The sequence below is a fragment of the Hippoglossus stenolepis genome, chromosome 18 (assembly GCF_022539355.2).
Source record: "Hippoglossus stenolepis isolate QCI-W04-F060 chromosome 18, HSTE1.2, whole genome shotgun sequence".
In the NCBI taxonomy this organism is placed as follows: domain Eukaryota; kingdom Metazoa; phylum Chordata; class Actinopteri; order Pleuronectiformes; family Pleuronectidae; genus Hippoglossus; species Hippoglossus stenolepis.
This window is the reverse complement of record NC_061500.1, coordinates 4,243,636-4,265,043: the sequence shown is the minus strand read 5'-3', so window position 1 is coordinate 4,265,043 and position 21,408 is coordinate 4,243,636. Positions and strand designations below refer to the sequence as shown.

At 43.0% G+C, this 21,408-nt stretch overlaps 1 protein-coding gene across 1 annotated transcript in view; it reads left to right on the top strand.

The window, feature by feature from the left end:
* Positions 1 to 19,802, top strand: part of igsf9a (immunoglobulin superfamily, member 9a) — a 44,907-nt gene extending 25,105 nt beyond the window's left edge. The window contains exons 11-21 of the mRNA XM_047344539.1: positions 607 to 757; positions 1,043 to 1,154; positions 2,990 to 3,189; positions 4,445 to 4,662; positions 5,037 to 5,121; positions 5,826 to 5,996; positions 6,384 to 6,420; positions 6,746 to 9,019; positions 9,574 to 9,647; positions 10,796 to 17,938; positions 18,036 to 19,802. Coding sequence (XP_047200495.1) covers positions 607 to 757; positions 1,043 to 1,154; positions 2,990 to 3,189; positions 4,445 to 4,662; positions 5,037 to 5,121; positions 5,826 to 5,996; positions 6,384 to 6,420; positions 6,746 to 9,019; positions 9,574 to 9,647; positions 10,796 to 10,959 — 3,486 coding nt within the window. The 3' untranslated portion in view covers positions 10,960 to 17,938; positions 18,036 to 19,802. The remainder of the gene's footprint in view (positions 1 to 606; positions 758 to 1,042; positions 1,155 to 2,989; positions 3,190 to 4,444; positions 4,663 to 5,036; positions 5,122 to 5,825; positions 5,997 to 6,383; positions 6,421 to 6,745; positions 9,020 to 9,573; positions 9,648 to 10,795; positions 17,939 to 18,035) is intronic.
* Positions 19,803 to 21,408: the final 1,606 nt, after the last annotated feature.

Sequence of the window (21,408 nt, the reverse complement as noted above, 5' to 3'; positions counted from 1 at the left end):
GTTTTCATTTCGGCGCCGGTGTTAACACGCTGGAACGGCCACGTGTGGGTCTCTCGCCTCGCTGCTTTTCTAGGGTTTCGGCATCTCGCTTATTTTTCACATGTGAATAGACTGTAAAGAGACATGTTGATAGCAATATTGAATTGGTATCTACAGTAATACACAAAACCGACACCTTTCACTATAGACTCTGTGTCTAGGGTGAAGGTCTCTCTCTCTCTCTGCTGCTCTAAATGACGGTAAACAGAAATCACGTGACTGCTTTGTGGTTACACAACCTCATTCTTCCTCGATGATGGATAGTTGTTATTATTGATGGCCATTATCGTAGATAAACTCAGTGTATAATGATAGAGCTGACAGTAACAGACATGCTGACAGACACACACACACACAACAACACGTGTGTGAGGCTGGTTTATCTCTTGGGCAGATTTAATTGGTAGTTGGAGCTATTCTCAGTTAAATTATGACACGTGCACAGTTAATAGAACTTCAGTTATATTGTGATTTTGAAAATGTGATTATTTTCCTTCCACTTTGTGCACACTGTGTATTTTAATGGATTTCTCCCACCTGTGGATGGTCTGTTTGTGTTTTTCGTAGGTGGACCTGACTCGCAGCATCGCTTACGCCATAGAGCCCAACGGTTCCCTCCTGCTGCAGCCTCTCACCAAGGACCACCAGGGGGCGTGGGAGTGCAGTGTCACTAACCGCGTCGCCTCGGTGAAGGCCAGCACACAAGTCTTTGTCCTCGGTGAGTGCAAACAGGAGGAGGATTCCCATCTGACATAATTCAAAATTCAAGAGTCAGTCTGCTGTTACATGAGTCTTTCCACATTTTTTATTTATGTTTTTTTTTTCATGTTGCTTTCTATGAACCCTCCTATTATACCCGGCACAGGACGGATGCCTGTGCCTCCACTCCGCCTCCGACGGATAAATGTGGCACATCTAGAGATGGCCTCTAAACTCTAGTGGTATCAGGTAGTTGAAGTGCTGGCTGATTTCCATCAACTCCTCTCCGCTTGCTCCATTACAGGCACCAGTCCCCATCCGGCTACCTCTCTGTCCGTCTCTCCAGGGGTGAGGCAGGCCAACGTATCCTGGGAGGCCGGCTTTGATGGAGGATCCGCGCAGACATTCTCAGTTTGGTAGGTGTGAAGCCTCCCACTTTCTCCTCGTGCTGTAACCATGGCAGCCATTGACAACGCTGGTATTGCACTATTGATCTCCGGGATGAGGAATTCATTTATCTGTTATCACTTCTTGGCAGCTACAATAAATAAATAAATAAAATAAGAAAACCACTCTGCTGCAGAGCGTAGCTTTGTAATGCAGTGGCCATGCAATGGGAGTTTACCGACTACACAGAACACAAGACGTTTGTTTCTTGTTAATCAAGGCTTTTTATATTGGCTTAGAAAACAAGAACACAGTGTTTTAGATGTGCATGAGCGAAATTAAAAAAGAGAACGATGGATAAAAGGGAAGTCCAGCTGCAGCCAGTTGGATAAAAACCAACCACAACCATATTGTAAGGACATTAAATACAAAAAACATTCCCGTATCACACTTATAATGAACGGACATTACGTATCACAAAGCGAGTTGTTCCAGTAAAATGTTTTTAGAGTTTTTAAAGTTTCCCTAATCTAATAAAAAACGTATATAGATTATTGTTTTTTCCTTTGAGTATCCAGAAAAGTTCTCCTAATGCTCGTCTTAATCACATTGTAACCTGGGAGCGAACATCAGATGAATATGAGATGAGCTATATCTTAATCCCTGAGAGGGAAGTGGCTCATCGCCGCGGCATAGAAATAAATAGAAATTACATTAAAAGGTTAAAAATAGATCAGCCAATAAGTGTAAACAAGCTTCTGACAGCCCGACGTGTCACGGCCACAGATTGAGGTAGATACACTGTTTTTATGAGAAATCAGACAATCAACACTTTAGGTTTTTCTTTGCCGTGTAGTGTAAGAACTTTAACAGGGTGTAGAGCGAATGTTTTCCCACTGGCACGTCAACCGCAGCTGTCTCTGAGTTTCTCATGAAGGATAATAATGATAGCAGACAGGTTTTACAGTTGTGAAAGCTCAAAGGACAAATATTCTCACCGCATACTTGAAGTAGAAGGGTAACAAGTAGAGAGCACACTTCCCCCCCGAAGGCCCGGCAGTCTCCTTGTGAAACCACATTAAAGTTCACTGGATCCAGATTTTAATTTGGTTCTGCAACAAACTGCTCATAAATATCAGTCCCCTTAACATGCAGGATTATTTTATTTATTATTTTCTATCTGGATACATGAATTGAATGAAATTATGTTTTTCTGAAAATATAATTCCTGGATCTGCCTCATGAGTCGGATCTGTACCAAATATATTGGGTTCTTTCCTGACCTGTACCGCAGCCTTCTACTAAGTTTCATGGTAATCTGTCCGGTAGCTTTTGTGTAATCCTGCCAACTAACAGACTGAAACTAATAAATGCAGAAGAAACTATAACATCCTTGGCAGAGTTTATTATGCTTCATTTAAACAACCCTGTTATTATAAAGGAAAAGACGTCACAACTCTGTCAATGTGAGTAATTTTCTATCCCTTTCTATTTGATCATAAAAGAAAATATCACTTCTGAACAGCCTGTTTCTTTGAAAAGCAAGAAAAGCTTTCTTTGATATTAATCTATGAAGAAGAGCTCCGTGTAAATAGATCTGAAGAATGTCAGCTATGGTAAGAACCTAAACATCTGAGATATATACATTTCTATAATTGTATATAAATAATGAGAGTGCAGGCTGTCTCTACAGTAGCAGGGATGTGTCAGAGCTGTCTTTGCCACAAATTTGGAGTCAATGATGAACATGAATGATTAATGAAACCTACTTTTCTGTCATGTTTCATAAAACCAGACTCCCAGAGTTCCCCGCCGCTTTTTTTGTTCTCACTCCTTATCTCTCGGTCTCTCCCGCTCTCGGCAGGGTGAAGAAGATTTCAGCGAGCGGTGATGATGATGATGATGGGAAGCAGGCGTGGTTCTCCGTGGCCGTGCCCCCGTCCTCCGGCGCCAGGCTGCAGGTGACGGGACTGTCTCCCGCCACCGATTACCAGTTCAGCATCCTGTCGCACAACAAGATGGGCACGGGGCCCTTCAGCGAGATCGCCAACGCGCGGACTTTAGGTTGGTAACATTCCCAGTTTCATCTAAAAAGTCTCGTACCAAATACTGTGTTTCTCCTCAGGCGTTTTTATTGTTAATGAACAAAGTGCGAAACATTCAGCTCGCAGGCTTTTTCGTATTTTTGTCGTTTTTTTCTTTTCAGCTCAATGACAGATGTGGCCAGGAGCAGATTATATGAGCTGTGGTTAATGAAATTTATTTCCATGAGTAACTTGCCCAAAGGCCAAAATTAAACTTGGCTGTTGTCTATTTAATATGCTAGCTAAAAGCCACAGTTTGTGCCCAACCACAGGAGAAGGAACCGCTCCTTAACACTTCTCAACGATCACAGTTCAGCCTCGAGGACCAAACTTTACTTCACGCTTCCTTCCTCTCTTGGCCACATGTAACTCCTCCAACATAAACCTCCGGCTGCATGGTCGTCCATGTTTGTCTGTCAGTCAAAATGAATTCTGGAACAAAATTCACAAAGAAGTCGGGTGCAGGCGTTTGTGTCCCCTCTCAGGAAGAATACACACAACTTTGATCCATCAAGCGGCATCTGCTAAAGGTCAGGGTGTTAGCATTGTCAGAGCATGTTAGTATTTGCCTCTAACCACCTCTGTGCCTAAGTGCAGCCTCGCAGAGCTGCGAGCGCGGCTGTTGACTCCATTTACGCTCACTATTAAAGTTCATCTCCTTTCCGGATCGTATCTAGACCTGATTACATTCACACCTGGTGTTAACATGCGTGTCCAGTGTCCACGTTGAGATGTGATCGGTCTGTGCAACTCAAATTACATCTGCACGGGTCTAAAACTGTAGACTGTATATATGCATGGATGACATAGCTCCATCTTGATCGCCCCCTGGTGGCTGTCTGCAGTAGAGGTCATAAATCCCACCACAATCCGTGTTGGGTGCGTTTCGATTGACATCAAGTTTAGTCGATGAAATCTCCCAAATAAACATTTATACATAATCAGCCGTCATCAATTCTTCAAGCCCGAAGTAGTTTGTGATTAAAACGTTGCAGCAGGAAACTTATGGAATACAGTAAAAGTTACGTCACAGCATGTTGGTCTTTATCGAACAGCGAACTGCTAATTGCAGGTTTGTTGGACTCGAACATCGACCCCGGTCCTTCCCCCCCACGCCCTCAAGGTTGAACATCTGTGACAGTAGCAATTTCCAACGCTGTGGTTAGAAATTTTCCGCCTGAGCGTATCCGGCTGATCAGCTGATCGGATCTTTTCCTCCTTCCCCCATGTGACAGATCCTCCACCGAGGAGAAACAAACTAAAGCCTCCCGTGTTGCTGTCAGCTGATCCGGGCCCAGCAGGTGTCGTCCTGCAGTGGGCCCTTCCTGAAGAGCAGCGCCCCCCCATCACGGGCTTTGTTCTCCAGTCCCGTGCCCAGCAAGGCGACTGGTTTAATCTGGTCGAGGACATCGCTGCCAACAGTAGCGAGATAGTGGTTCCGGGTCTGCACAAGGTAACAAGCCCCTCGCTCTGCTTCCCCTGAGACTAATCAGTCCACGGTGCTTGTTGAATGCCTTAGAGATTTTTATCTAGGCTATACCTCCGTGTAGACTCTCAGTCTCATGCACTCGATGTGGCAGTTATCACTTTTCTGTTGTCTTTCAATCTGCGTGTGCTGCCGTTTCTGCTTTCCACCCCTTTCATCCTCCCTTTTTCTCTCCTATATAGGCCTACTTGAATTCAAATGAACTTCATTAGCATTGCAGGCACAGTCCCGTGTTGACAAAGTGTGGTTTCATCCTCTGTCCTCCCCACTGTGTGTCTGTGTGTGTGTGTGTGTGTGTGTGTGTGTGTGTGTGTGTGTGTGTGTGTGGATGCTGCCCTCAGGATTGTGTGTACGAGCTGCGGCTGATATCTCGTCGCGGGGAGTTGCTGAGCGAGCCCAGTCCATCAGTCAATGTCTCCACCATGGGTAGGTGTTCCAGAGCAACCTTGCCCCCTTTTCGTATTCCCCGCCCCTCCCTCTGTTTCAGCCCCCCCCCTCATTCTCCTTCTCTAAACTCTTTTTCTCTCCTCCTCTATTTCTTCCCGTCCCACTGTTCCCAGTGTTGGATCCAAATTAGAGCAGGGCCCCAGGGAACGCCGTCCATTAGGAGGCTGGATGATAGAAATAGCTCCACTAATAATTTTTCAAAAGGGCTAGTGATGGAATTGATACTCGTGCTTTCTGATTCTATGGAGAATGTGACTCGAATGTGAATGAGACGTGGCACAGAGTCGTCAAACTGAGGGATCGCAGGCGGTTTATGATCAGATAATTGTACAACTTGATGAACAAAGCGTTTTTTCTCTCGATTGAAAAGTAATGTTAAAATATATATTTTTTATATTTTGAATTTATAGATTAACTAGTGCAGTGTCTGTTCTAAACACGTCTGTAGTTTAAATGACTGCAAAATGCATTTTTATAGTTAATAACATTATATAATGTTGAAATATATATATATATATATTCTTTTTAATGCTCTGAAGTGTGTTTCAACGGTGGAAAGAAACTTTTCCTTTCACTAAATCATTTCTAGTTTTTTATGGTCATAGCTGACTCTACACTCTCACTAAGTTCACTGCTTATGTTCTTTTCCACTGAATTACATCACTGATGAAATGATGTCACAGCGATGGAGATCTACCCCGGCACATCCCGACTCCTGGAGTTCGTCCCGGAGCCATTACTGGCCGGCGTGCTGGGCGGGGTCGGCTTCATGTGCTTGGCACTGGTCTTGCTGCTGGGGGCCGCCTGTGTCATCAGCCACAGGAGGAACCAGCGTCGCAGAAGGAAGAAGGATGGTAAAGTGCCCCCCGCTCCTGAGACTTAGCAGACACTCACTTTGATGAACTGCATCATGAATATCATCATTTATTCAATAAAATATTGAAGGCACTTTCAATCCATTACATAAATCATACCCCTCTGCATGGATTTGGCGCTCCTCTTGTCTCCTGCTCGTCCATTCCCTTGTAAAAGTTATTGATGTCATTTACATTACTTGCTAATTAGGGTAATTTCTCATTAGTGGCTGATAAATGTAAGTGTAATTAACTTTTTGGACAAGCCCGGGTGCCTTGGGCCCTTTAATGGGCTCTTATTGGGGTTGATTATGTTTTTACTTCTTGGTCAGTGTGGTTGTATCCTAATGAGTCCGATACCATCTTGCCCCGCTCCCTCCCTTTCAGAGCCCCCTCCAGCCATCTATAAATGCTCCCCATCCATGTAAGTACCCCTTCATCATTTCATGATAAAACCTCCCGTTGACCTTTCCCTCTGCTTTCCGCACAAAACTCAAACATGGTGAAAATGCCAGCGACTCGCTTGTTTCCTCCTTCACATCTTCTTTTTCTTCCTCATTTCCATGTATTGCTTTTGCCGCCGCTGTTTTTCGGTCTCGCTCAGTCTGCACGTCTCCGGCCCCCTCCTTCACTCTCACTCAAATCTTATTTTCTCCGCTTCTGTTTTCTCTTCCTCTCACACCTCCGATTTTTCTTTACAATTTTCTTCCGTCACCCCCACTCCCTCCCCCTCTCTCTTTCTCTCACAGAAAGACTCCAGGCACCGGTAGTCCAGACAGTGTGCTGAAGAAAAGCCTTCTTCCAGCCAGCAGCCTCTATCCCACCACTTCCTCCACCACCACCACCGCCACCACCTCCTCCTCGCAGACAGACTGTTTCTCCTCCGGCGCTGAGAATCCTAATCGGCGGAAGCATCTCCCGTTGTACCCCAGCAGGGGCCGTCTTACCAGGACAACTTCCTCCCCGATTTCTCCTCCGATTGAGATGATCTCCAGGGGTCCAGACGGGCGCTTCACACCTTATGACCCTGACACATTAAGTGTTCACAGCAGGAAGAGTTTAAGGTATCACCAGGGTAGCAGAGTCCGAAGGTCTGTGTCGCTGTACTCTGGAGGGGAAGACAGGAAAGAACGACCTTTTGTGCTTTCTGTTGATCTCCCTCCTCTCAAACCAGCGGAGGCCACCTCCACAAGCCAAATCTGTGGCATGGTCCCGCACCTGCCCCACCATAATGCTTACATCTGGAATCAGAAGGCAAGCTACGATGGCTTTCCCGACATGAGCAGCCTATGCTCCAACATTAGTTTGGCCACGATTCCTCACCAAGGCCGAGGAGTAACTCCCACGTTTCCTGTGCTCCCACATATCCGATCCGGCCTGGGTCAGCCGTCCACAACAGCCAGCGCCCTGGTGCTGCAGATGGAGCACGAGCGAGATCGAGGGAACCTGAGTCGCTGCCTGAAACTGGCTCAGGAGAGGGAGGAGCTGGAGAGGGAGCTCCAGAGTTACACGCTAGACAGAGGCTCGATGAGGGAAATGAAGAGGGAGCAGACAGACTGGGAGAGGGGAGAGGCTGGCGATGATGAGTTTGTCTGGGAGTATAAGAGCAGCACGTTGCCACACAGATACCCTCAGGGAAGCAGGAAGAGCTGCGGTTTATCCGTAAGCCCTTTATCTTCATCCTCTGTCCACTGGGAAGCCTGTCCACTTGTATCTCCTCCACTCGGCACATCTTCACCTGCGATTGCCTCTTGTTTTAAGTCTGGCAACCACCGATTCGCTCCATCATTCACCAGTCAGACCCCACTCCAGTATGCGGAGGCAGGCAGTTTTTCCAGAGAGACATTAACTCTCCCACATCTCCCTGCAAAGCACCAGAGACATGAAAGAGTCGAGGCAGCACCACGGGGCTATGATCATTCACCACAATCCACAGTCTTAGAAATGCAAACAAATGATTCACGCTCTGAGGCACAGAGACAGAACAGTCTCAGTCATGGCAGCCTCTCAATGTCGTCTTTCCGTAGAAATAAATATACAGAAAGCTCATATTCGACTATCGATGCAGTTTCTTTAAAAGCAGAGGCCTCGTTCCACAGGCCCGCAGGTGGTGATGCATGTGCTGAGATGAGCGTGGATGAGCCAGAGTTGGACGTATGTGTAACGCGGCCGACAAAGCCGATGCTGCACCACAGAATCGCCTCTCATGTGCAACACGGGCGTTCGCTGACTCACAGAGGCCAGTATGAAGACGCGAGGAGGAGCACAAGCCTCAACTGCCGCAGTCCTGCCTCTGTGGACCCGATTATAACTTCTCCACAACGTCCAGAAGCACAACTCTGGAGAGCTGGGCCCAGAGGCTCTAAAGTCTGGCACTCGAAGCAGCGAAGTCGTAGCCTGGACTCAAGGAGACTGAGCAATTTCACAACCCCTGATGTGTGGATAGAGTCACTAAGCCAAGAGAACTGTTCTGTTGCATCCTCGTGTCATGCCGACACGCTATTCTGGGAACCACAGAGTTTTCCTACCAAAAAGTCTCCTGTAAATTCTCCGTCTGCTACCCAAGATGCCTCCTGTTCACCTCCTGCCGTCAACACTTTATCCTCGGGCAGCAGTCCAGAGAACTTTATTTCAAATCCTGACGTACCTCGCCACTACGAGCCAAGACCAGAGGACTCCATCTTTCCAAATTCCGCCACATGGCCAATCACTTACCACCAGGAGGCCGTGGACGATGCAGAAAGTTACTTAGCTACGACGAGGGAAGCTTCTAGATGCTTACCCCCCAACAACAACGGCCAGGAGGCACTGGATGTGGAGGCAGGAGGCTACAGGGGAGTGTTGGAGTCCGGGAGCAACTACAACAGCTACGCCAGCAGCGGGCGAGGCAGCATGGAGCCGGCTAACGGACGCCTGTCTTTGTGCCAACTTTCCCCAACACTCACCAGCTCACCTGAGACTGTGGAGGAGAGCCAGGGCAACACAGAGGACAAGCACAGTCACCAAATGGAACACGGCCAAAGGTATTAAGGACGTAATGAATATGAGAAATTATGTTTTATAGAGGAAAATGTGGGGGCTTGCATTTGTGGCACGACAGGATTTTGTGTGGTCGATATATATATATAAGACTTTCAAGGTGAAGCTAATATACAATGTCTAATATAATATTGTAGAAGGAAATAAAGAGAAGTGCAGGATTTTAGATTTGAATTCTCTTCCACGTACTCAAAGTTAAATTTAGCAGATTTCCAAGACAAAGATACTTTTTATACATTTGCACTTAACTGTATTGAAATGCACGAGTTCCCTATTCAGTTTGCACATCAGGCTTTGACTTCAGGTCAAAAAACAATAAAATAAACATTTAAATGATTTGAAATCGATTCAACAAACATCCATTACTTGCACAAGAAATATTCGACAACACACAGTTGAACATCTCAGCTGGACCAGATGTTTTGTTTACTTGGAGCCCTCTGCCATTCGCAGATGTTAATGAGTGAGCATGTGAATGCTGTAAACATCCTGTCTGAAGTTACTCGTGGTATAATGTGATGTTCTGTGACCTCTCCAGGAGAAAGGCCTCTGTTGATGAGAATTATGAGTGGGATGCGGATGATGTCTACCCAGAGCCTGGAGACGGCGATGGTGAGGATTCTTCTTTTCTTATCAATAAATGTGTCTGTATAGAATTGTAAATCGAGGTAAAATGATGCAGAGTTTAAACAGAATGATTTCTTACTGTTGATCCAAATGGTTTCTGAAGTTCACTCTACAAATCCAAGCTCTCTATTGGATGAGGAAACAGGACGTAGGGATGCTGCAGTTGAAAACTGATGATGAAACATCGTCGTCGGTATTTTCATGTTTAGCTACAATCGCTCCAGATCTTGCTTTTTACGACTAAAGGTTCATTTAAGCTCAACTTTAGATACGTATGTGGAAATGGATGGAACCTTCTGTCCGCATTTGTAGACTTACGGATACAAACATATCGGACAAAACCGTCGCCATGTTTGTCATGAGAAACTCTTGACTCATGCGCTGCCCTCTAGTGGATGCATTAACAACCATGTCAACCTAAAGGACTCATGTGGACGGAGACGGTTGCATTCTTTCAAACAAGCATTTCTCTTTTCATACGTAAAGGCAGAACTTATGAGCCTTTTTTAAATCTGACACCTTTATCGACAGACAACCTAATTTTCTTTATTTTCTCTAAAGCCAATCATAAAATGCGTCATCGAGATTCTACAAAACTGTGTGTGGCTACAGGCTCGAACATAGCAAACGTGATGCTAAAACTAAGACTTAATAATGCGGATGCAGTCTTTTCATGTATGCACTCTGAAGGGGCGTCCTCTCTCTACCTCGGGCATGTGGCAGCACAGCGAGGTCCCAGTTCAGACCCTGAACACAAATAATAATGAAAATTGGTGAATATTCCTAATTTAGGTGAAATGGTTCCTGGGCTGTGGTAAAACTTTCCGACTCAAATGTATAAAATAAAATAAATTCATTTTACATTTTGACTTTAATCCGGGGGCTTGCAGAGGTAGTGCAGTGTGCGTGGTAGAGGGCCGTTTCTGCAATTACTGTACTTCACTCTCTGGCTCCCCCTGAATGAACCAACAAGTTAACCTGCAAAGCTGCATTTCCACTCCGAAGCCAATATTTAATATCCAAACCTGAACCTGTGAGAGAAGCTGCGGTGCACAGACGTTTAATGAAATAACAACTGCAGTAAAATGGAAAAAGTAAAAAGATAATTTCACAAGTTTTCTTTCTACCCACAGGCCTGCTTCTCCCAATGAATCTGCTGAAGCCTCCTCCGTGCTGTGGCCTTCCCAGCATGCCGTGCTCCGTGAAGGCTGTGAGAAAATGCACTCAGCTGTCTTTGCACCCAGGGCATCAAAGCAGCTGCTCTGCTGAGCCAGAACCAGACACTGTGCTGTTCTGACAGTGGCAGCCGTCGGCTCATCTCACTGGTGTGTCCTTTCACTCATTGACTCGCATCGCGGGGCGACAAAAACTGCATGTGGCAGAAAGTGAGCTTTTGTCTGTTCGACTGAATTTTCTTCTTCGATCCAAGGGAGGAAAAAAGCAGAATGTTTTTTTTTTTTTGGAGGGGGTGGTCTTCTGCTTTGTCTCCTTATCAAGCTTCACTTCTCAATCATCTTTAACACGTACATGTCTGAGTTTGAGCTTCAACTCTTCAGAGACAGTTTGCCAAACTGCCTGTATCAAAGCGTTTGTGTGCGCTGATGGATTCCCCCTGTTCTCCGGTGAAGTCTGATGTGCATTCATCATCCGGGGATGAATCTGCACAAACACAAGGGGACAAAACGGCCTCAGGCATCATCAAGTCGCTGATTTAAGCTGTGGATGATTTAGACGTCAGAGATGATTAATCACCTCTGAGTTTAACAAAGGAGGTGTTTATGAAATGCCAATAACTAAGGAAGACAAATATCACATATAAAAGGTTATTCTGCTGCACTGTCCCTCAAACTTTTTTGCATGTTTGACCTTAAAATACTTTAAATCTTTTTGAATCCAAACATCCGGGTGTTTTCCCTTCAGGCCGCCTCATTGCTCCTTGAAGCAAGACCTCTAATAATTTCCATAATTGAAGAGGGTCAAGTTACCTTGTTGGGTTTGTCCTTGTTTATTTTACTCACGGACACGAAGGGAAATTAGTTTTTATTCTGTGTTCTGCCCGTAATTTACCAAGGGTCAGCTGACGGGCTGATTAGTGCGTTTCTCTCCCAGCAGCACCTGCTCTGTGCTCGCACCGTTACTCACACTTGGCAGACAACAGTTGTGCTCATAAGTGGTACATGTTATGTGGGCTTAATGCCTCCCCTGCTGCCCCGGGGGTCATAAATCAACTTTCGTGTTTGTGGACTTAATGATGAAATTGTGAATTACAGCTGTGTGAGCGAGTGCTCGGTCACATCAGTATTTAAAACAGCATTCAGACCAGAATCTCTTCATTTCTGTAGAATCCCTGTGATGGATTCAGTCATGGAGGCAGAGTATATTTGTGTGGGGCTTTATGATGTGTTAATATGAAATGGGGGTTCATTTATGCACCAGGTTCCATAATCCGAGTTGTAATTACGAGGGTTAAACTAGGATTTTTTTAATGAAAACTGGATGATATCAGACCGGGTGCTAATTAAAATGGATGTGACTGAAGAGACAAATGCTTCATGTCAACGAAACTGTGTCGCTGGATGTAATTAATCACAAATTCAATCGTCATTGGACTTTTAATCATGCAACTCATCAATCATACAATTCTGCAGACATCTTTCTAAATTCTACATAACCTGTTGCATTAAATCACCATTATATGTGTATATATGTGTGTAGATGTATATACACATAGTGGTCATTAGATCAGGGCTTTTCTTGCTTTGCCATCACATCAGCTTCTGTGCTCTTGTTGGTACTTGAGGCTTCCAGCACCGACTATACGACTGTTAAGCAGACATGAATTTTGTTGTGTTACTTTCTGGTGTGGGTGGGCACTCGTGTGTGTGTGTGTGTGTGTGTGTGTGTGTGTGTGTGTGTGTGTGTGTGTGTGTGTGTGTGTGTGTGTGTGTGTGTGTGTGTGTGTGTGTGTGTGTGTGTGTGTGTGTGTGTGTGTGTGAAGAGTTGTATTTGTCGTTACGAGGCGTTCGAGTGGAACCCAGCTCACTGCATCATGTGATCGTTAGCGGCTTCAGAAAGTTTCCAGACCCTTTCTCCTTTTGGCTCATATTCCTGTATTGTAGATTTAATTCAAACCGATTAAACCGTCCGTATTTTGGCAACAATCCAAACAAAATGAGCCGTAATGACGAGGTGAAAACGTGTGTTTTAGGAATTTGGCTGGAGCCTGTCACTAATTGAGCTGCGGCACAAAGAGTTGTTCACCATTTCAAGTTCAGTGGAGCTCACTTTAGTGCGCAGCAACCCGTACTGGAGAATCCGCTGTTGTAAACAACACTGTTGATGAGTTGAGAAGTGTCAGCCGCCGCTGCTTCAGAGCGCCGCTCGACTGTTTACTCAAAGTTTATCTATACTGAACGTTTCGTGTGTCCAAATAGAACCAAATTAAATTCTGCACTTCCTTGTGCCCTTAACAATACACAGGCCTGTTCTTGAGATATGTTTGCCACATACAGACAGATGGATAGATAGTTGTGCTATTAAGTGTGGATAAATGTGCAATAATGGCTAAAAATCTAATAAATTGCACAATATAGTTAGCAAAAGGTGAAGATGCCTGAAAACTTTCTGAATCTGCCACATGTTGGTATGTGATATTGCAAAATTTGACACAATGAACGTGTTGATTTTCGCAAATTCCTCCTTCCCAGTTTCTGATCAAGCCCCCCCGCCCTGAACCTTCTGAGAGAAACCTGCCCTCGCCACCTGCTGCTCCACTTTTCTTCCCGAACAATGGAGGAGAACGGGGAAAAAATGGGTTTTGCTTGCTTGCTCTAGCTCAAGGCCGTCACATTAGTCAACCAAATAATTAACTCGGAACTCCGCACTGTAGCGGAGCATTGTGGGGTATCCATCCTATAATTGAATTCACTCGTTGAGGCTACATTTACTGCAAATCAATGTTTCACTTCTGTGGAACATTTTCATTTTCTTGGCGTACACACACTGTAGCCGGAGTCCACAAATGATCAAACCCCACGTGCAGCTCTGGGGATTTGGAGTCAGCACTACTTTTTTTGCCCATGTTTTTTGAAACCACATCTAAATATTGCGCTTCCAGGACAAAGAACGCAGGAGAGTTTGTGAAAATATGTTCTTTGTCTACAGTAATCCCTTTTAAAATAAATAATTCTCTGTACTCCGCAGTCAGGGCTACAACCTTGTATAACAGATTTCTTTGGGGAGTTGCGGTACGTTGCATGTTGAAGGCTCCTGAGGATTCAATCATGAAATGTTCCTGCAGAGGCATTGATGCTATAGAAGTGTGGAATAAAACTTCTCAAAGGAAACCTGTTCACAAAGAGACGTGGACAATGGCGAGGGCTCGTAAAGCTGATTTTTATACTCCTACCTTTTTCAGTTATTGTGTATACTTAGGTGGATTAGCTTTAAAGCAAGCGCACTTTTATTATGCCCATTAAGCAGCGGATGAATTATTCTCAAATGCCAGGAAGTGACTCTCAGAGGTGGAAACTAATCAAAGTCTAATAAAAGGAAATGTCACTTTATAACTGTGGAACCATAGTCGGACAAGTTACCGTAGAGGTCTCACCTCACCGTGATTACTCAGCAACTGGACTCATTGTGTGATCAAATTAATGAATCTCTCCGTCTGCCGCTGTCTCTAAACCACCACTAGGGGGAGGTCTCAGATTCTATATGCATGTATCATAGACTGTAAATAAAGATGGACGACGCGTCTTCACGTCCGTCTGTTCAGTAGCAGTCGGGGCATCAAGGTTCTGCTGATAAATGACCGATTGTGAGTCAGTCTCAATTTCCAATCGTGACATTTCTCTGTATTTTTATAGCATCAAATAATTAGTGTACCTGTACTGCAGCCGGCCACCAGGGAGCGATCAAGAAGATTTGGCTTCACTTTTGGGGAGCTGTCATGTCAGCCATCTTTCTCTACAGTCTCTGGTACACTGCGGCTTTTGGACTCGTTGTTTTTAATAGTTTTTTATTCTAGTTATCGTTAGAAAATTATACAAATTCATTGTAACTATAGAAGTTTAAACAAAACGTAGTTTCTCGATGAATAAAAGTACCTTTGCTGCACAAAACTGAAAACTCCAGAAGAAAAGATGCAAACAAGCTGTTGATTCAACTGTTCCGTGAAAACATTGTTTATTCATAACTTTGATAAACTCCTGATGAATAGATAACTTTCACCGAGGAGGGTTTATGTTCACTGACATTCATCTGTCTGTCAGCATTGCATGCGTCGCCCTCACATGCTCCCGACACGATCCCGCTGCTGAGTTCAGAAGGTTTTCTCCCATTTGTGGTGCATTCATGTGCTTTTATATCCGAACATGAGAGGAACCTGAAGGCTGCACCGAACACGCTGTTTGACTTGTTGCTGCACCAGAACGTATAAATAATTTATGGAACTAATCAAACTCCACTGCGACTGCACTGGTTGTTGTGTGTAGGCGCCCCGCTGATTCTGGAACAGAGCAGAGATCACAGACAGGAAAATGTTGGTTTCTTAGCCTGTTTTTCGTGGATGTTTCCCTCTGCCAAACAAATGGTACGGGTGGAAATCAACTTTACCGTGAGCAGGCAGCGCTGGTCAGACTTCTTTTTCTGGAGGAATCACAGACTAAAAAATGGTTGTGCAGTATTTTTAACATCTAAATCTGCATGTGTGTTTAATCACGGGTGACTGGACGTCTGTTAACGGGTCCAAGTGGGTCTGGATTTGACTTGGAGATAATTCCGGAACCGCAACAAATTTGTCTGTTTATTCCCTTTAATCCTGATTGGCCCAAATATGTGACGTCACAGTTTTCCAAGTGAGCTGTGCCCACTTTAAAACTCTCGAGGGAAATGAGCAAGATTCAGTTTGTGCATCTGGAGCCTGATCTTTCACTGAGCTTTAAGAACATTAGATTTGAAATGTACTTATTGGCATCAGGGTTTAATTTGCTGCTGAAAACACAGGGTTCGTTGAACAGTTTCACCGTTTTTCAAGCCAACTTCAGACGCTCTCTCGTCGCTCTGGTCCTTTAACACAGTGTAAAAGCCTGAAGAAAACAAAGCACGGTGTCATACGGATCCATTCATCTCTGTTGTGCTCCGTTGACACTCAAGCTCAACTTCATTGATTGATTAAAACTCTTGTCTTACATCTGAACAGGCTTCCAATTATACTAATGGCCTCGGCACGGCCGCACCAGACGACCCCCCGTGGAAAATGATCGGAGGTTATGTCACAGTCATCTTTTTCAATTCCATTTATTTAGACCGTTATATCACTTTGACATCACAGATGTCGGGGGGGGGTAAACATGTATTTCACAACGCTGAGAGAAAACAACCAAAGTATTGACTGTGTACAAGTGTTGCCGAGGCACGGGTACTTCAACGCTCTGCTTTCAAAGGCAAACACTCGTGGCATTCAAACGACAAAGCAGCGGTTGACATTGACGGGTAACTTGTTTTTGATTTGTTTATTTCTCAGTCAGTACTCATTCGAACTCGAGCAGGATTGTTTTTTTTTTTACCGGAGCTAAATCTGTGTGTTTCTTTCACCCTGTGATTCCAACTCTCAACGAGACGTGAGACAGTGACGGCTCGAGAGGAGCTTTGGAGTTTTCGACGCTACATCTTCCAGAATTCTTGTTTATTGTTCGAGCAAAGCAATCAGTCCATAATTGGCCCGTTTCCATCAAAGCCACGAGCGGCGACGGTCTGATGTTCTGCAACGTGAGCAGTGATGTCACGCGACTGCAGGTTTGAAAACGGAGGCCTGTCCTTTTTCTTGTTTTCTTGCCATTTCTGCTGATAAAAGAGAAATCGAACATTTCCATCGTCCCGTCCCGTAAACACATTTCTGGGTAATTTCAGTTGGGGCCATACGAGGTGAGGGATGAATCGCATTTCCTGTTTCTGTTTCACAATAAAACCCAAGGCGTGATTTACCTGTTGAAGCTTTTAAAGGAGACATATGATGCTGGTTCAGTGTTTCTTTCCTTCTCTCTTTCTAGTGTTGTAGTCTGGAGTGAAATGAGGATCTGCAGTAATGGACAGTACAAGGAAAGTGTTTTCTGAACATTAGAGCATGAAAACCTTTTCTAGTAATGATTAAAATTATAATATGTCTCCTTTAAATAAGAATTACATTTTAAATCTACATTAAAACTACTGTATCGACAGGTTGTTACAGAAAATAAAAAGATGCTGAACACAAATGGCATCAAACAATAAGATGTAATCTCTTAAAATTCTCTTAGAGGCTATAATTGATTAATTTTTGTGAGAACAATGTGAAGACAACGTGAAAAACAAAAGTGATAGTGATGATGCTGCAGAGATTTATCCCCTGAACCTGCGGCTCCTCTCACTGTTTATGGAGCTTCACAGTGAGTTTCAAGCTCGTTGTTCGGCCGGAAAATTTACTGTTCTGCTTCGTTCTCGCTGAAAAATTCCTCTGGAATAAAAAACCCTGCGCTCTGCTTCCTGCTCAGACACCAGGCAGACGCAGTCAGAGACAAACTGGGGAACATGGGGCAGTGTTTAGCAGCTGAATAGCCTCAGATTAGAGGTCGTCTCTATGTCAGAAGTCTCCCGGAATATAAATTTGTTCCATTATCTTAAATCACACGCTCGTGCCCACCTGAAAGCACGAGTGTTCTTCAGTGGGTTTTTACCTCAAGGCCAAAGCAGGCACTCAATTAAAAGCTGAAAACCTGCTTCTCTCTTCAGTCGTGTGTTACATGCAGGTTGTGTGACTCTGTCATTTAAAGTTTGTCAGCCTGAAATCCACTCTCGTTCAACATGTGATAGTCAAATCAGTAAAGTTGATTAATTGCAGAAAAACATATTTTACCTTTTAAGATGTTCAAATGTGTTTATTTTTTCTTAACGATATTTTACAATATATAAAAGTTCATAAAACATGATTTTCAGAATCAGAAACATCTTTATTGCCATTATACTCAGGTGAAATGAAATTATATGAAGACAGATGTAAAAAAATATATATAAACAATACTAGCAGCAGAAAAAAGGAGCAGAAAGAAAATATCGATACTAGCATGAACAACTATGTACAGAGAACAAATAAAGTATAACATTTACTTTTAAATAAACTTAAACTCTCAAATTATATTTTTTCAACATAATATATCAAATACGTAATAATAAACAAAACATTTATTGAAAAGTTGATATAGATAATGTGAAGAGTTTCATCCCAACCTGTAATTTCTGTTATAGTCAAATAGTTGTCAACTGGAACTCACATTAAAGACGTCATCAAGTGAAAGAAATTGTAACTGTTTAACGTTTACAGATGTTAAAATGTAGATTTCTACTTTTCAATGAAGCAGATAGTTTCCATATATGTACATATCTTGGAAAATAGTCAACAGATTTACTTTACTTTAAACTCATGAGTCGATTAGAATCAGCAACCGAGGCCAATCAAACTTTATCCTGTGAACAACCTTCACACACGTGACTAAACAACCTGAGGGTGGAAACAACACTGAAACTACACGAAACCAGAACTCCCTGCAGCACTGTGACATTTTCATATTGAGTTCCGCTGCGATGCACTCGTTTATGTTTCATTTAACCTCGCGGACGTTCATAATTATTTTTTGTTTTTCCATCTTTAAGTGGGCCACACAGCAGGTAATTTATTTTCCACGACAGGAAAAATTAAAAATGAGCACGGGCGGTTAGCGCCTGTTGCCCGAGCGTAAGCCTCGACTATTATCTCCTGCCAAATGTAAAATTACAGCGATTATCAGCGTTAATACCGTGGAAATATGGTCCGACGCGGATAATTTAAAGATTGAAACCTAAATGGGACTTTTTCAATCAGCCTATCTGAGCATCCAGAATTCAGCCTGAGCGGCGAGAATTCACAACATGTCAGCGGAGTTAATTACCTCAACCGCTGCCTCCCAGCAGAGTGTGGAATAATAGCATCAAGGGAGGGAATCATCTGTTCCTCCTGTTGTATTTAGTCTTTTCTCTTCTTTTTTTCAGTACAGCAGAATCTCTCTTAACCCCTCTCTCACTTTAATTAGGCGTTTGCCCAAGAGACGGAGTTTTTTTTTGTGAAAAACGTCCGTGTTCTCGTTATCCCACTGGCGGTAACCTTGCACTGAGTATTTCTCATTCTCTCATTGATTAAAACGCGCGCTCACCCACAGTTGACGACCTTATTACAATGGCGGCTGTCGCGTGTCCTTGAGAATCCACTCGTACAAAGAAGTTAACTGAGCCCACGTTTCCTTCGGAGCCTGTTGACATGAGGAGGCACTTTTTCAGGTGCTTGATTTTTAGTATATTTAACGGATGCATCTTTTTCTGAACTAAAAAAAAAAGGTTTAATTTGCCCCTTTGAAGAATATGTTCCGTTTTAACATATAAATATATGCATTTTATATTATTATAGGAAAAATATACAGATAAATATTATTATAATTGAGCATATTTGTGAGTTCTGTACATGCTTTTGTAAATAATTGTAACGTTTATTTCCTAAACTTACAGCCAATGTTTCAATATTGTTTACAACAATGAAAATGATGCAAAAACAAAAGAAGCTTATCAGTATGTCACAAAATATTAAAACTGATTAAGTTTTCTAGACGGAATACTCTTGTTTTGTTTGAGGAAGATTCTTAGTTTTTAGATATTTATCTAGTTTAAAGTAATGTTTTGTAACGTCAAACTAGAAGTCGTGTGTGAAGACATTAATTTTGATGTCTTTTGTTTGGGAGACAGTGCATGTTTATTAGATTTGTAATGTTTTGTTTATTTGTTTGTCTTATAAAATGAAAACTTTGTGACAGTTGTTGAATGGATTCGACTTCTATTCAGTCCCTGAATCAGGGTCTCCGTTGTTTCAGATACAAATGTGACACTGTAAAACTTTTAAAACTTCCATTGATCCATTGTACATTTATATAAACCTGTTTACTTTATATATCCTCTTCAAGGCCTCGTTTAAATGATCTGTTTTCCCAACTTTGATCACAATTTAAAGCCTAACGAAGCAAAGTGTGTTTTCTTTTGCCATATTTTAATAAATAAACCTGAACGCAGCCTTTGATTCTCCCTCTGCTGTAATTTACTGGTTCTTTACATCACGGTGTGTTTATCCTTCAGCGGATGAAAGGTGTTCACAGACATTGATCGCACTCGCCAGCAACAAAGAGCGTGAATACTTAAACTGATTGGTATTCCCCTCGGCCCGTTTTGGGTGTTTTGCATAAACAAATACTTTCAGAATCAATGGAACTTTTTTTTGTTCTCTGAAAACAGTTTTGCTTTGGGAGGAAGTAGATGCTCACTGGAATAGAAATGAATCATCAAAGTTATTTATTTAAATAAGGTAAACTACGTAATTTGGTCGAGTTAGGTGATTTTACATTAAACCTTCAGTTTCCAGATGCGGACAGATGTGTTATGAGATGAGTTTCCCAACGAATATCATGGATCTTGATGGAAAAAATCCGGCATATTTAGGGAACTGATATCTGTGAAGGTGTGAAACTTGGTGCAGCTCGATTTTAAACCAAGGGGACTGTGAGGTAAGGGCTTTACTGCTTCTCAGCTTTACTTCATCTCATTTAGATTGTGATCATGAGTCGGTGTGATTATCACAGATTAGCGAAGTTGGTCTAAATAGTTTAACTGTGTCAGCAAGTAAGGACTTTAAGTGGCAAATTGAAAATATATGTTCCCTCCTTATCTGGATGAGACGTGCGGAGCATTAAACACCAAACTCATTCAAATAGCAATAAGGTTTCGGGTGACAAGCATTATTTATATTAACGCTGAGAGTAAATATTATATTCCAACTCTGTGGCTCCACAAACTAAAAAAAGCCTTTATGAATAAATGAAATATAACCATAATTACTACTTCTAGTCTGAATAATAAGCTTCTGCACACAACAGTCTGTGTTGCCTGACAAAAAAAAACCCTTTGTTGTTCCAGAAATCACTGAAAAGCTCTCGTGTGTGTCGAGTTATTTAAGAATCGCAAACAACTTGTAAAATTGTTATTTAGCCTGTTATTTTCACATCACAAATGAAAAGTCCCCCCCCCCCAACAGACAAATGAAAAGAACACAAAGTACTATTTGAATTTCCTTGTAAATAATACTTCAAATGAGCAGAAAGACACTTAATACTTTGGCAACTTACAGTGACAGAAAGATTTGTTTCACTTCCAGTGTATTTACATCAAAGTGTGTATGATTTTTTGGGCCTGTCATGAGTAACTGAGGTACAAAGTAGAAAGTAAACCAGTCTGCAGGTTCTCTCCAGTCCGGATCCAGCTGGTGTCGACCTTCAGATATAAAGTTTCTCTGTGTGTTTTGTTCAAGGATCTATTGTCAGTCCGTCTTTTCTAATTTTACAACGTGACGGCAGAGCCACAGCTCATCAGGCAGGAAATTAAACCTCGCTCTCAGACTCTGGCTGTAGATTCTTAGTTCTGGTTTTGTTTTGTCAAATTAAAACAGTGATTTCATTGGTTGCTCGGCAGCAGCAGCAGCAGCAGAAGCAAGTCGCCTGCAGTGGCTGAAAATGACACGGTGAGGTTGGTAAAAAGCACGAGAACAACAACCTGTAAGTAGAACAGGCACCAAACTTCTCAGGCACCAAACTTCTCAGGAACAACCAACCAGCACCATGAGCAAGAAAAAGTTTCCAGT